The sequence below is a fragment of the Aedes albopictus genome, chromosome 3, assembly GCF_035046485.1.
Source record: "Aedes albopictus strain Foshan chromosome 3, AalbF5, whole genome shotgun sequence".
In the NCBI taxonomy this organism is placed as follows: domain Eukaryota; kingdom Metazoa; phylum Arthropoda; class Insecta; order Diptera; family Culicidae; genus Aedes; species Aedes albopictus.
In genome coordinates, this window is record NC_085138.1 from 419,975,826 (window position 1) to 419,993,190 (window position 17,365).

The 17,365-nt window shown below is 48.9% G+C and overlaps 1 protein-coding gene across 5 annotated transcripts; it reads right to left on the reverse strand.

Annotated features, from left to right (window-relative positions):
- Window positions 1-2,719: 2,719 nt before the first annotated feature.
- LOC109410749 (ubiquitin-like-conjugating enzyme ATG3) lies at window positions 2,720-16,906 on the reverse strand. Of its 5 annotated transcripts, none has more exons than XM_062856346.1 (6): window positions 16,672-16,906; window positions 16,096-16,175; window positions 15,894-16,029; window positions 15,478-15,821; window positions 3,769-4,049; window positions 2,720-3,466 (listed from the first exon to the last, which is right to left on the reverse strand). In XM_062856346.1, the coding sequence occupies exons 2-6, from the start codon at window positions 16,165-16,167 to the stop codon at window positions 3,307-3,309; spliced, it is 993 nt and encodes a 330-aa protein (XP_062712330.1). In that variant the 5' UTR covers window positions 16,168-16,175; window positions 16,672-16,906; the 3' UTR covers window positions 2,720-3,306. The 5 variants fall into 5 exon arrangements, with proteins under 5 accessions (XP_062712330.1, XP_062712328.1, XP_062712329.1 ...); XM_062856344.1 differs by having other exon boundaries at window positions 16,096-16,219; XM_062856345.1 differs by having other exon boundaries at window positions 16,096-16,232.
- Between the last annotated feature and the right edge of the window lie 459 nt (window positions 16,907-17,365).

A 17,365-nucleotide genomic window follows, 5' to 3' on the forward strand; every position in this document is an offset into this window, starting at 1 on the left:
AAGATTTTCGGCTCTAGTGTGATGACGTTAGTCCCGAAAGCGAAGAGGAGAAAGTTCGATCCGAAATCCGAGAAGGGCATTTTCGTCGGCTATTGCGATGACACGAAGGGATACCGTGTCTATGATCCAGTGAATGGCCGATTCCACGTCAGTCGAGATGTCGTGGTGCTTCAAGAAGGTATCGCTTTCCATGTACCAGAAGAACGGGTACAATCGGTGGAGTTCATGGAGCTGAGTTGGAGCGAAGTTGTCGATCATCCGGTGGTGCCTGGTGCTGCAGCGCGGCCAGAACTCGATCAACCGATCGGGAATGCTGCGTCTGGCGATGCCGAAGATATTGATCAGCCGATCGGAAGCGGAACGATGGATGAAGCGGTCGTTGACGACAGCGACGTAGAAGAGTTCGAGGATGCCAGTGCCGACCTTGCGCTCCCACCGCAACTGATTAGACCAGCTGATGATAGGCAGCAAGGGTTAAGGCGCAGCGGTCGGGAGCGCCGTTTCCCAGGCAAGTATGATGACTTTATAAGTTATAGTTCCTTTTCTGGTGGTGTCCATTCCCCTCAGTTACATTCCAACATGACGAGCGATGATGACCCGACGAGCTACGAGGAGGTCCTGCGGCGGCCAGACCGCGATATATGGATTGCGGCGATGCGAGAGGAAATCGCGTCCCTTAGCGAGAACAGCACGTGGGTACTCGCGGATTTGCCCGAAGGAAGGAAGGCGATTCGGAATAAATGGGTGTTCCGAACGAAGAGAGGTCCAGACGGAAGCATCCAGAGGTACAAGGCCCGTCTCGTCGTGAAGGGTTGCTCTCAACGACCCGGCCTGGACTACAACGAGGTGTATTCGCCGGTCGTACGGTACGCTACCGTTCGATATTTGATGGCTCTGGCGGTGCGTTTTAACTTGGACATCGACCAGATGGATGCCGTCACTGCATTCCTGCAGGGCGAGCTGCAGGACGAGGAAATTTATATGCTCCAACCGGAGGGATTTGCTGCATCAAACGGGAAGGTGTGTAAGCTGAAGAAGGCCCTCTACGGCCTTAAGCAGTCCAGCCGCGTATGGAATGCGCAGTTGGATGCGGTGCTTCAGGAGTTTGGACTGCAGCGGTCAAGCGTAGATCCGTGTTTGTACTGGACAATTCGCGGAGACAAAATTATGTTCGTGACCATCTACGTCGACGATCTCCTTATTTTCACGAACGATCGGAAGCTGAAGAAGAAGCTGAAGTCCCATCTACAACAGCGGTTCAGAATGAAGGACTTAGGCGAGGCGCAACATTGCCTTGGCATCAGGATCACGAGGAAGCGTGAAGACGGGAAGCTATGGTTGGATCAACAAGCCTACATCGAGGACATCATCGATCGGTTCGGTATGGCGGATGCTCATCCAGTAGCAACACCCGCCGATCCTAGCGTCAAGTTGGACAAGTCGATGGCGCCGAAATCAAAATCTGAAACGGAGGAAATGAAGTTAGTGCCGTATAAAGAAGCAATCGGATGTTTGTCGTTTGCGGCTCAAGTCACACGGCCGGATATAGTCTATGCTGTCAACGTCGTGAGCCAGTATAGTGCCAACCCTGGCCGTCCTCACTGGGAAGCAGTGAAGAGGATATTTCGGTACCTGAAAGGTACAACAACCAAGAAGCTGGAATACAGTGCAAACGGTTCTGCGGAGATCACCGGTTACAGCGATGCCGATTGGGGAGGAGATGTGGACGACCGGAAATCCACGACCGGTTACGTTTTTCTAATGCAAGGAGGTGCCATTTCGTGGAACGTCAAGAAGCAGCCTACTGTTGCCCTTTCGTCGTGCGAGGCCGAGTACATGGCTATGTCTCGCACTATCCAGGAAGCAATGTGGTGGAGCAATCTTCAGTCGCAGTTCTCCGAGGACAAGCCGATTTCCGTGCGTTGTGATAATCAATCGGCGATCAGCATTGCAACGAATGGATCGTACAACCCGAGAACCAAACACATCAGCATACGATACCACTTCGTCCACGATAGTTTGCAGCAAGGTGTTGTGAAGCTAAGCTATACGTCGACAACGGAACAGCCAGCCGATGGGTTCACCAAGCCGTTGACCATCCAGAAACAGCAAAAGTTCCGGAAGCTAACAGGCGTCGCGGATTAGGGAGGAGTGTTGCGATCATAGTAGCTTTGTAATTCGCGTCGCTATGGACTTGTTATTAGTTTCTAAGGTAGTCAATAAAATTTTCATTCCATTGCTAGTACTCAACGAAGTCAGTCGTTTTACTAGTTGCTCTGCTATAATTTCCCTTCGCAAATCTGGAAGATTTCCCTTCGGAATTCTGAGAGATTTCCCTCTGAATATTTTCCTCTGGAAATCTGGGAGATTTATGTCTGGAAATCTGAGAGATTTCCCTGCCAAAATCTGAGAGATTTCCCTTCGCAAATCTGGAAGATTTCCCTTCGGAATTCTGAGAGATTTCCCTCTGAATATTTTCCTCTGGAAATCTAGTACATTTCAAACTGTAAATTTGGGAGATTTCTCTCTAGAAAACGGGGAGATTTCCCTCTGGAAATCGGGTAGATTTCCCTTTGGAAACCTGGAAGATTTTCCTTGGGAAATCTAACAAATTTCCCACTGGAAATATAACAGCTTTCCCCTCGGAAATCTAGTACATTTTCCTTTGCAAATCTAGTAGATTTTTATTTGGATTTCGACTGTATATTAAAAATCATAGTTGAGTTAAACAACTCTAAAGCTGCAATATTAAAATACAATTTTATTCTGCTCAGAAAGATTTTTTATACACCAACAATTTGTTTTCTTAAATTTTCACCGCATTCGTCCCTATTGTGGTGTTGGTGGAACCAACTCTCGCAGCTGTTCATTGTTCCGTTTCCGCTTCCGTTTCGTTTCTTCGTCGTCAACGTCTGCTTCCCATTCAATTCGTGGTCATTCGTAGTTCTCCAGTTGGTGGGTATATTCAGATCGATCCATTTTGTGGTGTTTAAGTATCGTGTGTAATTGGTTTAACAATTTCAAGCTTGTCGTCTACTGGAAGCAAATGCGAGCGCGCGATACGGCTGCTGTTTTGTCCATAATATTGCTATGTATGAGCCAAAGCCGAAAACGTCGTTTCATCTAGTACAGCGATGTGCGGGTAGTGGCGTGGGTGAATGTGTTCGAGTGGACGACAATCACATAAAGCGCAGTAGTTTATATTGTTTTTATCATTCCTTTCTGTCTTTTACTAATATAATATCATCTTGTGTGTGACTCTCTCGTGTGGTGGATGCATCGCTGATGGTGACGGGGAGTGACATTTTACTTATTGGTTATGTTGAAATTTTGCGTGAAATCGTATTCGATCGTCGGTATCACCGTTTGGACGAACTTCAGGAAGATGATCAGATACATGTGTACGCCCAGTTCGCCGCCACCTTCCTCCACGGTTTGGATGATCTTCTTCATGATGTCGGCGTGCCTACGAAAAAAGAATTGCGTTTTGAATGAAAGTTCTACAATGTCCAATTAAAACATAAATATAAAAATACCAAGGGCCTTGAAAATTCGGAATATTAGCTATGAGATAGTACATCTCAGCAGTTTTATAAGTCCTGGGATTTCCACAAGAGTTGTTAGTTATGCAGAAGAATCTCCCAAGGTTTCTACCAAAGTTCCTTCCGAGATCGAGAATCAAGTGCACGATCCATACAAATTTTCCATGATTCTTGGACTTTGCTACACCTGTGTATATCAAATGGGTTCCAAGAACCCAATACCTACTTGCAGGGGTGAACCGACGCCATATTCGGCCCGGGCAAATGCGGATGAGTCTCCATCGTGACGGTCTTTTTGGCATGGTCCTGGCTGACGTCCTCGTACATCTGCTCCACCGTCAGCGGTTTGCGATTTTCGTCGTATCCGACCACCCACAGCCGCGGCGTCTGGTAGTACTTGTCGTACGTGATGTGCAGATCGTAGGTCCGCGTATGGACCACCGAGTCCCCGTCCGTTTCCGATGGCTTTTTGGGGGCGGGCTCTACCGGCGCCACCGTGGCTAGCGACTGTAAAGAAAAGAGCGATTTAGAGGGGAAATTCCTGACTTTTATGTTTGCCTGCCTTCTTTCCTTCCTGACTTTCCATTTTCTTATCTTTCTGTCTTGTTATTTTTTGCCTTCCTGTCTCTGTGTTCCTATACTTTTGTTATCGTAAATGTCTTGCTGGCTTTATGTCTTCTGAAAGATTTCCCTGCGGAAATCTGGGAGATTTCCCTGCGGAAATCTGGGAGATTTCCCTGCGGAAATCTGGGAGATTTCCCTGCGGAAATCTGGGAGATTTCCCTGCGGAAATCTGGGAGATTTCCCTGCGGAAATCTGGGAGATTTCCCTGCGGAAATCTGGGAGATTTCCCTGCGGAAATCTGGGAGATTTCCCTGCGGAAATCTGGGAGATTTCCCTGCGGAAATCTGGGAGATTTCCCTGCGGAAATCTGGGAGATTTCCCTGCGGAAATCTGGGAGATTTCCCTGCGGAAATCTGGGAGATTTCCCTGCGGAAATCTGGGAGATTTCCCTGCGGAAATCTGGGAGATTTCCCTGCGGAAATCTGGGAGATTTCCCTGCGGAAATCTGGGAGATTTCCCTGCGGAAATCTGGGAGATTTCCCTGCGGAAATCTGGGAGATTTCCCTGCGGAAATCTGGGAGATTTCCCTGCGGAAATCTGGGAGATTTCCCTGCGGAAATCTGGGAGATTTCCCTGCGGAAATCTGGGAGATTTCCCTGCGGAAATCTGGGAGATTTCCCTGCGGAAATCTGGGAGATTTCCCTGCGGAAATCTGGGAGATTTCCCTGCGGAAATCTGGGAGATTTCCCTGCGGAAATCTGGGAGATTTCCCTGCGGAAATCTGGGAGATTTCCCTGCGGAAATCTGGGAGATTTCCCTGCGGAAATCTGGGAGATTTCCCTGCGGAAATCTGGGAGATTTCCCTGCGGAAATCTGGGAGATTTCCCTGCGGAAATCTGGGAGATTTCCCTGCGGAAATCTGGGAGATTTCCCTGCGGAAATCTGGGAGATTTCCCTGCGGAAATCTGGGAGATTTCCCTGCGGAAATCTGGGAGATTTCCCTGCGGAAATCTGGGAGATTTCCCTGCGGAAATCTGGGAGATTTCCCTGCGGAAATCTGGGAGATTTCCCTGCGGAAATCTGGGAGATTTCCCTGCGGAAATCTGGGAGATTTCCCTGCGGAAATCTGGGAGATTTCCCTGCGGAAATCTGGGAGATTTCCCTGCGGAAATCTGGGAGATTTCCCTGCGGAAATCTGGGAGATTTCCCTGCGGAAATCTGGGAGATTTCCCTGCGGAAATCTGGGAGATTTCCCTGCGGAAATCTGGGAGATTTCCCTGCGGAAATCTGGGAGATTTCCCTGCGGAAATCTGGGAGATTTCCCTGCGGAAATCTGGGAGATTTCCCTGCGGAAATCTGGGAGATTTCCCTGCGGAAATCTGGGAGATTTCCCTGCGGAAATCTGGGAGATTTCCCTGCGGAAATCTGGGAGATTTCCCTGCGGAAATCTGGGAGATTTCCCTGCGGAAATCTGGGAGATTTCCCTGCGGAAATCTGGGAGATTTCCCTGCGGAAATCTGGGAGATTTCCCTGCGGAAATCTGGGAGATTTCCCTGCGGAAATCTGGGAGATTTCCCTGCGGAAATCTGGGAGATTTCCCTGCGGAAATCTGGGAGATTTCCCTGCGGAAATCTGGGAGATTTCCCTGCGGAAATCTGGGAGATTTCCCTGCGGAAATCTGGGAGATTTCCCTGCGGAAATCTGGGAGATTTCCCTGCGGAAATCTGGGAGATTTCCCTGCGGAAATCTGGGAGATTTCCCTGCGGAAATCTGGGAGATTTCCCTGCGGAAATCTGGGAGATTTCCCTGCGGAAATCCGGAAGATTTCCCTGCGGAAATCCGGAAGATTTCCCTGCGGAAATCCGGAAGATTTCCCTGCGGAAATCCGGAAGATTTCCCTGCGGAAATCCGGAAGATTTCCCTGCGGAAATCCGGAAGATTTCCCTGCGGAAATCCGGAAGATTTCCCTGCGGAAATCCGGAAGATTTCCCTGCGGAAATCCGGAAGATTTCCCTGCGGAAATCCGGAAGATTTCCCTGCGGAAATCCGGAAGATTTCCCTGCGGAAATCCGGAAGATTTCCCTGCGGAAATCCGGAAGATTTCCCTGCGGAAATCCGGAAGATTTCCCTGCGGAAATCCGGAAGATTTCCCTGCGGAAATCCGGAAGATTTCCCTGCGGAAATCCGGAAGATTTCCCTGCGGAAATCCGGAAGATTTCCCTGCGGAAATCCGGAAGATTTCCCTGCGGAAATCCGGAAGATTTCCCTGCGGAAATCCGGAAGATTTCCCTGCGGAAATCCGGAAGATTTCCCTGCGGAAATCCGGAAGATTTCCCTGCGGAAATCCGGAAGATTTCCCTGCGGAAATCCGGAAGATTTCCCTGCGGAAATCCGGAAGATTTCCCTGCGGAAATCCGGAAGATTTCCCTGCGGAAATCCGGAAGATTTCCCTGCGGAAATCCGGAAGATTTCCCTGCGGAAATCCGGAAGATTTCCCTGCGGAAATCCGGAAGATTTCCCTGCGGAAATCCGGAAGATTTCCCTGCGGAAATCCGGAAGATTTCCCTGCGGAAATCCGGAAGATTTCCCTGCGGAAATCCGGAAGATTTCCCTGCGGAAATCCGGAAGATTTCCCTGCGGAAATCCGGAAGATTTCCCTGCGGAAATCCGGAAGATTTCCCTGCGGAAATCCGGAAGATTTCCCTGCGGAAATCCGGAAGATTTCCCTGCGGAAATCCGGAAGATTTCCCTGCGGAAATCCGGAAGATTTCCCTGCGGAAATCCGGAAGATTTCCCTGCGGAAATCCGGAAGATTTCCCTGCGGAAATCCGGAAGATTTCCCTGCGGAAATCCGGAAGATTTCCCTGCGGAAATCCGGAAGATTTCCCTGCGGAAATCCGGAAGATTTCCCTGCGGAAATCCGGAAGATTTCCCTGCGGAAATCCGGAAGATTTCCCTGCGGAAATCCGGAAGATTTCCCTGCGGAAATCCGGAAGATTTCCCTGCGGAAATCCGGAAGATTTCCCTGCGGAAATCCGGAAGATTTCCCTGCGGAAATCCGGAAGATTTCCCTGCGGAAATCCGGAAGATTTCCCTGCGGAAATCCGGAAGATTTCCCTGCGGAAATCCGGAAGATTTCCCTGCGGAAATCCGGAAGATTTCCCTGCGGAAATCCGGAAGATTTCCCTGCGGAAATCCGGAAGATTTCCCTGCGGAAATCCGGAAGATTTCCCTGCGGAAATCCGGAAGATTTCCCTGCGGAAATCCGGAAGATTTCCCTGCGGAAATCCGGAAGATTTCCCTGCGGAAATCCGGAAGATTTCCCTGCGGAAATCCGGAAGATTTCCCTGCGGAAATCCGGAAGATTTCCCTGCGGAAATCCGGAAGATTTCCCTGCGGAAATCCGGAAGATTTCCCTGCGGAAATCCGGAAGATTTCCCTGCGGAAATCCGGAAGATTTCCCTGCGGAAATCCGGAAGATTTCCCTGCGGAAATCCGGAAGATTTCCCTGCGGAAATCCGGAAGATTTCCCTGCGGAAATCCGGAAGATTTCCCTGCGGAAATCCGGAAGATTTCCCTGCGGAAATCCGGAAGATTTCCCTGCGGAAATCCGGAAGATTTCCCTGCGGAAATCCGGAAGATTTCCCTGCGGAAATCCGGAAGATTTCCCTGCGGAAATCCGGAAGATTTCCCTGCGGAAATCCGGAAGATTTCCCTGCGGAAATCCGGAAGATTTCCCTGCGGAAATCCGGAAGATTTCCCTGCGGAAATCCGGAAGATTTCCCTGCGGAAATCCGGAAGATTTCCCTGCGGAAATCCGGAAGATTTCCCTGCGGAAATCCGGAAGATTTCCCTGCGGAAATCCGGAAGATTTCCCTGCGGAAATCCGGAAGATTTCCCTGCGGAAATCCGGAAGATTTCCCTGCGGAAATCCGGAAGATTTCCCTGCGGAAATCCGGAAGATTTCCCTGCGGAAATCCGGAAGATTTCCCTGCGGAAATCCGGAAGATTTCCCTGCGGAAATCCGGAAGATTTCCCTGCGGAAATCCGGAAGATTTCCCTGCGGAAATCCGGAAGATTTCCCTGCGGAAATCCGGAAGATTTCCCTGCGGAAATCCGGAAGATTTCCCTGCGGAAATCCGGAAGATTTCCCTGCGGAAATCCGGAAGATTTCCCTGCGGAAATCCGGAAGATTTCCCTGCGGAAATCCGGAAGATTTCCCTGCGGAAATCCGGAAGATTTCCCTGCGGAAATCCGGAAGATTTCCCTGCGGAAATCCGGAAGATTTCCCTGCGGAAATCCGGAAGATTTCCCTGCGGAAATCCGGAAGATTTCCCTGCGGAAATCCGGAAGATTTCCCTGCGGAAATCCGGAAGATTTCCCTGCGGAAATCCGGAAGATTTCCCTGCGGAAATCCGGAAGATTTCCCTGCGGAAATCCGGAAGATTTCCCTGCGGAAATCCGGAAGATTTCCCTGCGGAAATCCGGAAGATTTCCCTGCGGAAATCCGGAAGATTTCCCTGCGGAAATCCGGAAGATTTCCCTGCGGAAATCCGGAAGATTTCCCTGCGGAAATCCGGAAGATTTCCCTGCGGAAATCCGGAAGATTTCCCTGCGGAAATCCGGAAGATTTCCCTGCGGAAATCCGGAAGATTTCCCTGCGGAAATCCGGAAGATTTCCCTGCGGAAATCCGGAAGATTTCCCTGCGGAAATCCGGAAGATTTCCCTGCGGAAATCCGGAAGATTTCCCTGCGGAAATCCGGAAGATTTCCCTGCGGAAATCCGGAAGATTTCCCTGCGGAAATCCGGAAGATTTCCCTGTGGAAATCCGGAAGATTTCCCTGTGGAAATCCGGAAGATTTCCCTGTGGAAATCCGGAAGATTTCCCTGCGGAAATCCGGAAGATTTCCCTGCGGAAATCCGGAAGATTTCCCTGCGGAAATCCGGAAGATTTCCCTGCGGAAATCCGGAAGATTTCCCTGCGGAAATCCGGAAGATTTCCCTGCGGAAATCCGGAAGATTTCCCTGCGGAAATCCGGAAGATTTCCCTGCGGAAATCCGGAAGATTTCCCTGCGGAAATCCGGAAGATTTCCCTGCGGAAATCCGGAAGATTTCCCTGCGGAAATCCGGAAGATTTCCCTGCGGAAATCCGGAAGATTTCCCTGCGGAAATCCGGAAGATTTCCCTGCGGAAATCCGGAAGATTTCCCTGCGGAAATCCGGAAGATTTCCCTGCGGAAATCCGGAAGATTTCCCTGCGGAAATCCGGAAGATTTCCCTGCGGAAATCCGGAAGATTTCCCTGCGGAAATCCGGAAGATTTCCCTGCGGAAATCCGGAAGATTTCCCTGCGGAAATCCGGAAGATTTCCCTGCGGAAATCCGGAAGATTTCCCTGCGGAAATCCGGAAGATTTCCCTGCGGAAATCCGGAAGATTTCCCTGCGGAAATCCGGAAGATTTCCCTGCGGAAATCCGGAAGATTTCCCTGCGGAAATCCGGAAGATTTCCCTGCGGAAATCCGGAAGATTTCCCTGCGGAAATCCGGAAGATTTCCCTGCGGAAATCCGGAAGATTTCCCTGCGGAAATCCGGAAGATTTCCCTGCGGAAATCCGGAAGATTTCCCTGCGGAAATCCGGAAGATTTCCCTGCGGAAATCCGGAAGATTTCCCTGCGGAAATCCGGAAGATTTCCCTGCGGAAATCCGGAAGATTTCCCTGCGGAAATCCGGAAGATTTCCCTGCGGAAATCCGGAAGATTTCCCTGCGGAAATCCGGAAGATTTCCCTGCGGAAATCCGGAAGATTTCCCTGCGGAAATCCGGAAGATTTCCCTGCGGAAATCCGGAAGATTTCCCTGCGGAAATCCGGAAGATTTCCCTGCGGAAATCCGGAAGATTTCCCTGCGGAAATCCGGAAGATTTCCCTGCGGAAATCCGGAAGATTTCCCTGCGGAAATCCGGAAGATTTCCCTGCGGAAATCCGGAAGATTTCCCTGCGGAAATCCGGAAGATTTCCCTGCGGAAATCCGGAAGATTTCCCTGCGGAAATCCGGAAGATTTCCCTGCGGAAATCCGGAAGATTTCCCTGCGGAAATCCGGAAGATTTCCCTGCGGAAATCCGGAAGATTTCCCTGCGGAAATCCGGAAGATTTCCCTGCGGAAATCCGGAAGATTTCCCTGCGGAAATCCGGAAGATTTCCCTGCGGAAATCCGGAAGATTTCCCTGCGGAAATCCGGAAGATTTCCCTGCGGAAATCCGGAAGATTTCCCTGCGGAAATCCGGAAGATTTCCCTGCGGAAATCCGGAAGATTTCCCTGCGGAAATCCGGAAGATTTCCCTGCGGAAATCCGGAAGATTTCCCTGCGGAAATCCGGAAGATTTCCCTGCGGAAATCCGGAAGATTTCCCTGCGGAAATCCGGAAGATTTCCCTGCGGAAATCCGGAAGATTTCCCTGCGGAAATCCGGAAGATTTCCCTGCGGAAATCCGGAAGATTTCCCTGCGGAAATCCGGAAGATTTCCCTGCGGAAATCCGGAAGATTTCCCTGCGGAAATCCGGAAGATTTCCCTGCGGAAATCCGGAAGATTTCCCTGCGGAAATCCGGAAGATTTCCCTGCGGAAATCCGGAAGATTTCCCTGCGGAAATCCGGAAGATTTCCCTGCGGAAATCCGGAAGATTTCCCTGCGGAAATCCGGAAGATTTCCCTGCGGAAATCCGGAAGATTTCCCTGCGGAAATCCGGAAGATTTCCCTGCGGAAATCCGGAAGATTTCCCTGCGGAAATCCGGAAGATTTCCCTGCGGAAATCCGGAAGATTTCCCTGCGGAAATCCGGAAGATCTCCCTGCGGAAATCCGGAAGATTTCCCTGCGGAAATCCGGAAGATTTCCCTGCGGAAATCCGGAAGATTTCCCTGCGGAAATCCGGAAGATTTCCCTGCGGAAATCCGGAAGATTTCCCTGCGGAAATCCGGAAGATTTCCCTGCGGAAATCCGGAAGATTTCCCTGCGGAAATCCGGAAGATTTCCCTGCGGAAATCCGGAAGATTTCCCTGCGGAAATCCGGAAGATTTCCCTGCGGAAATCCGGAAGATTTCCCTGCGGAAATCCGGAAGATTTCCCTGCGGAAATCCGGAAGATTTCCCTGCGGAAATCCGGAAGATTTCCCTGCGGAAATCCGGAAGATTTCCCTGCGGAAATCCGGAAGATTTCCCTGCGGAAATCCGGAAGATTTCCCTGCGGAAATCCGGAAGATTTCCCTGCGGAAATCCGGAAGATTTCCCTGCGGAAATCCGGAAGATTTCCCTGCGGAAATCCGGAAGATTTCCCTGCGGAAATCCGGAAGATTTCCCTGCGGAAATCCGGAAGATTTCCCTGCGGAAATCCGGAAGATTTCCCTGCGGAAATCCGGAAGATTTCCCTGCGGAAATCCGGAAGATTTCCCTGCGGAAATCCGGAAGATTTCCCTGCGGAAATCCGGAAGATTTCCCTGCGGAAATCCGGAAGATTTCCCTGCGGAAATCCGGAAGATTTCCCTGCGGAAATCCGGAAGATTTCCCTGCGGAAATCCGGAAGATTTCCCTGCGGAAATCCGGAAGATTTCCCTGCGGAAATCCGGAAGATTTCCCTGCGGAAATCCGGAAGATTTCCCTGCGGAAATCCGGAAGATTTCCCTGCGGAAATCCGGAAGATTTCCCTGCGGAAATCCGGAAGATTTCCCTGCGGAAATCCGGAAGATTTCCCTGCGGAAATCCGGAAGATTTCCCTGCGGAAATCCGGAAGATTTCCCTGCGGAAATCCGGAAGATTTCCCTGCGGAAATCCGGAAGATTTCCCTGCGGAAATCCGGAAGATTTCCCTGCGGAAATCCGGAAGATTTCCCTGCGGAAATCCGGAAGATTTCCCTGCGGAAATCTGGAAGATTTCCCTGCGGAAATCCGGAAGATTTCCCTGCGGAAATCCGGAAGATTTCCCTGCGGAAATCCGGAAGATTTCCCTGCGGAAATCCGGATGAATTCCCTGCGGAAATCCGGATGAATTCCCTGCGGAAATCCGGATGAATTCCCTGCGGAAATCCGGGAGATTTCCCTGCGGAAATCCGGGAGATTTCCCTGCGGAAATCCGGGAGATTTCCCTGCGGAAATCCGGAAGATTTCCCTGCGGAAATCCGGAAGATTTCCCTGCGGAAATCCGGGAGATTTCCCTGCGGAAATCCGAGAGATTTCCCTGCGGAAATCCGGGAGATTTCCCTGCGGAAATCCGGGAGATTTCCCCGCGGAAATCTGGGAGATTTCCCCGCGGAAATCTGGGAGATTTCCCAGCGCAAACCTGGGAGATTTCCCTGTGGAAATCCGGAAGATTTACCTGTGGAAATCCAGAAGATTTACCTGTGGAAATCCGGAACATTTCCCTGTGGAAATCCGGAACATTTCCCTGTGGAAATCCGGAACATTTCCCTGTGGAAATCCGGAAGATTTCCCTGTGGAAATCCGGAAAATTTCCCTGTGGAAATCCGGAAGATTTCCCTGTGGAAATCCGGAAGATTTCCCTGTGGAAATCCGGAAGATTGCCCTGTGGAAATCCGGAAGATTTCCCTGTGGAAATCCGGAAGATTTCCCTGTGGAAATCCGGAAGATTTCCCTGTGGAAATCCGGAAGATTTCCCTGTGGAAATCCGGAAGATTTCCCTGTGGAAATCCGGAAGATTTCCCTGTGGAAATCCGGAAGATTTCCCTGTGGAAATCCGGAAGATTTCCCTGTGGAAATCCGGAAGATTTCCCTGTGGAAATCCGGAAGATTTCCCTGTGGAAATCCGGAAGATTTCCCTGTGGAAATCCGGAAGATTTCCCTGTGGAAATCCGGAAGATTTCCCTGTGGAAATCCGGAAGATTTCCCTGTGGAAATCCGGAAGATTTCCCTGTGGAAATCCGGAAGATTTCCCTGTGGAAATCCGGAAGATTTCCCTGTGGAAATCCGGAAGATTTCCCTGTGGAAATCCGGAAGATTTCCCTGTGGAAATCCGGAAGATTTCCCCGTGGAAATCCGGAAGATTTCCCCGTGGAAATCCGGAAGATTTCCCTGTGGAAATCCGGAAGATTTCCCTGTGGAAATCCGGAAGATTTCCCTGTGGAAATCCGGAAGATTTCCCTGTGGAAATCCGGAAGATTTCCCTGTGGAAATCCGGAAGATTTCCCTGTGGAAATCCGGAAGATTTCCCTGTGGAAATCCGGAAGATTTCCCTGTGGAAATCCGGAAGATTTCCCTGTGGAAATCCGGAAGATTTCCCTGTGGAAATCCGGAAGATTTCCCTGTGGAAATCCGGAAGATTTCCCTGTGGAAATCCGGAAGATTTCCCTGTGGAAATCCGGAAGATTTCCCTGTGGAAATCCGGAAGATTTCCCTGTGGAAATCCGGAAGATTTCCCTGTGGAAATCCGGAAGATTTCCCTGTGGAAATCCGGAAGATTTCCCTGTGGAAATCCGGAAGATTTCCCTGTGAAAATCCGGAAGATTTCCCTGTGGAAATCCGGAAGATTTCCCTGTGGAAATCCGGAAGATTTCCCTGTGGAAATCCGGAAGATTTCCCTGTGGAAATCCGGAAGATTTCCCTGTGGAAATCCGGAAGATTTCCCTGTGGAAATCCGGAAGATTTCCATGTGGAAATCCGGAAGATTTCCCTGTGGAAATCCGGAAGATTTCCCTGTGGAAATCCGGAAAATTTCCCTGTGGAAATCCGGAAGATTTCCCTGTGGAAATCCGGAAGATTTCCCTGTGGAAATCCGGAAGATTTCCCTGTGGAAATCCGGAAGATTTCCCTGTGGAAATCCGGAAGATTTCCCTGTGGAAATCCGGAAGATTTCCCTGTGGAAATCCGGAAGATTTCCCTGTGGAAATCCGGAAGATTTCCCTGTGGAAATCCGGAAGATTTCCCTGCGGAAATCCGGAAGATTTTTCTGCGGAAATCCGGAAGATTTCCCTGCGGAAATCCGGAAGATTTCCCTGCGGAAATAGTCGTCCTCTTTCCGTTTTTTTCTATTTTTCCTTCTTATGTTTTTCGTCTTTGATGTCTTGTCTCTGTTTTATTTTATTACTGTCTTTTCTTCCTGTCTACGTTGCTTGTCAAACTGGCTTTTCTCTTGCTGTTTTCCGTCTTCTGTCATATCTTCTGCATATCCATCTGTCTTCTTGTCATCTTGTCTTTTTGCCTTTCTGTCTTCTAGGCTTTTGTTGACATGTTCTGTCTGCCTTTATGTCTTTTAGGCAATCTGTTTTCCTGCCTTTCTGTCATCTTGTCTACATGCTTACTTGTTTTCAGTTCCTGCCCTAGGGTCTCCTTATCTTCCCGTATTCATGTCTTTCTGTTATCATGTCCTTCTGCATTTTTGTCTTCCTGTCATCTTGCCTTCCTGCTTTTTTTGTATTCATATCTTCTTTCTCTTTCCGCCTTCCTATCTTGTTGTTGTTTAGCCGTATATTTTTATCTTCCTGCGTTGGTTCATGCTTACCTATCCTCATATACTCTTGTTTTCCTGCCTTCCTGTTTTCTATCTGGTTGTCTTTCTATCTTTAGTCTTTCTTTTTTTCTGGCTGCTTGTCTGCTTTTTAACTTTCTGTTTTTTCCCTTCCTGTGTTCCTATCTTCGGGGATCAACCAGCCTCGGACTTCCCATTATAATCTTCCTGTCATATTTCCTTCCTGCCTTTTTGTATTCATGTCTTTTCTCTCTCTCTTTCCGACTTCATATCTTGCTGTTGCCTTGCCCTATATCAATGAGGTACAGTTACAGGTGCTGCAGATAAACATTGTGTGCCATTAGTTGTCTCCTTTGTTCTACCGCTAATCTTATGCAACGCAAATAGTGATGTCTTCTAGTTGTAGTTGTTCTAGTACCTGCCTACATTTTTTTGTCTACCTGGATTTTCTTCTTCCTGTCTTTATGTTTTCATGTCTTCGTCTTCGTCTGCCTTTCTGTCTTCCGATCACCTTGTCTTTTTGTCTACATGTCCCCCTGCCTTTCTATTCTTCAGCCAGCCTACTTACATACCTTTCTGACTTTCTCTCAATTGGCCTCAATTTCTTGTCTTTCCGTCATCTGATCTCCCGTCTTTCTCTTTTCTTGCCGTCTTATCTTTCTACCCACCTGTTATTCGTTTTTTTTTGCCTACCTGTTTTTTCTGCTTGCTTATCAACCTATCTTCCTACACTCTTGCCTTTCAACATTTTTGGATTATGTACTATGTTTTCGTATTCCAAACTACCCCCTTCCTTTCTTCCTATTTATGTTTCACGCAAAAGTTCCTTACGCTGAAGAACGACATCTTGTCAAATGACACAGATCCAGCTCAAGCATACATTTACCACACACAGTTTACTCACCGGATCCACCTGATCCAGCATACCGCTCTCCTCGAACTCGTCCATATCGATAGCTGCCCCCTCGTCGTCATCATCATCGCCTCCATTCCCGTCCCCGTCTTCCAGATTCCTGGGATCATCCATATCGGCGGCCACATCATCGTCCACTTTGGCTCCCTCCAGCGTCATCTCGCAAACCTTATCCTCCAGACCGGATCCACCGGCTCCGTCCGGATTGAAGTGATGTGTTTCCACCCATCCGCCGTCCTGGTCACTCTCCTCCACCAGAGTTTCCTCCCCGACGTATTCCATCTGCTTGCAACGTCGGTAGCATGGCACATTACGAGTTATAAGAAATTGTTTGTCTGGAACGTCCGAATGATGATGCATTACAATAGGTATTTTCTACTCCGTCGTTTCGCTAGTTAAGTAATTACCTTTGGGCAGATAGGGCTTTATTCTGGTTTCGTCTCCAACTGCCCACGACCAGGTTGGGCAGTGATGGGTCAAGTGATCTCCTGCAGCTACGAATTCTTCCGGTGTCAACACTCCGGTCTCCCGGAATTTGGATTCCTAAAAAAGACGAAAATCAACATATCATTCCTAAGAAACCAGATGTATATCATCATTCGAACCTACCTTTAGAACCGGTGTCAAATATTCGGCCACACCCAGGGCTGTTCCCTTAACCGAGTTGATCACGTTCTGCATGGTTGTGCCTGCGTATACGTCTACTTATCGAGAGATCCACAAACAACAAAGCCTGATCAAACAGACTCCGTTCCACAATAGGAAGCAATCAGTGAAGTACTAGATTGAAAGTAGTGAGCTGGATTTTTGTATGGTGAGATGATCAGTTTTCCATTTCTGTAATGAAATGGTACAAACAGCGTGGGTTATATGATTTCTTGACTAATTTCATGCTATTTGAGCAAAAGTTTGGGTAACTGTGTTGTTGTATTATTTTTTCTTGCAACTTCAACAACACAGTTACCCAAACTTTTTCTCAAACAGCATTAAATTAGGCAAGAAACCATATAACCCACGCTGTTTGCACCATTTTATCGCAGAAATGGAGAACTGATCATCTCACCATACAAAAATCCAGCTCACTACTTTCAATCTAGTACTTCACTGATTGCGTCCTATTAGCAACTCAGAACGCAAACAGAGCGTTGCGTAGGTATTCAGGCAATAACGCAGTGGTGCACGTACCTAATTCAATCAATCACTACAGTACTCTTTTGTGATTCACTTATGCACCTACGATCCAAAGACGAGCTAGAACGCGAAATCTCGGACCAACCAACTGGACTATACGGGGATAGCCAAAATAGGTTTACGTTCTTCTTCGTCTGAAACTGTCTTGACTAGTATGCAGGGTAACGAATGACGGCAAAACAACACACAGTGGGCACCACCAACGATAAGCTCCCTCATCGGACGGAATGACGGGTGAGAAAAAACTCGCGAAGAATGCGTTGATGACGGAGGCAAAATCATGCTCACGTGAACCCGTCATCGATTTTTGCAGTACATACATATTTGGTGAATGGTGAGGAGTGAGATATAGAAGACACCAGCTGATTATACACTTGGCGACACAATTCTACATCGCACAAGATTCCTAAAAGCGAGTCGTTGAGACTGAGATAGTCGAGAGCTGGATGATTGATTTCGTTAGGGTTATCACACCATCCTGATGCGAGATGATCCTAGCTAGACGAAACACTTGGAAAACTGCCAGTGGAGAATGCGCTTGTTATTCGTTCGAAGGGTACCTCGGGTACGAAAGGTACCTCGGCTTCTAGGCTGGTTCACATATGTATAATAGAATCAAGTTCCTTTCGTAATCCAAACGATGTAAATTGCACAGCGGATTTTTTCCACAGCTGTTCCTGAAGCATAA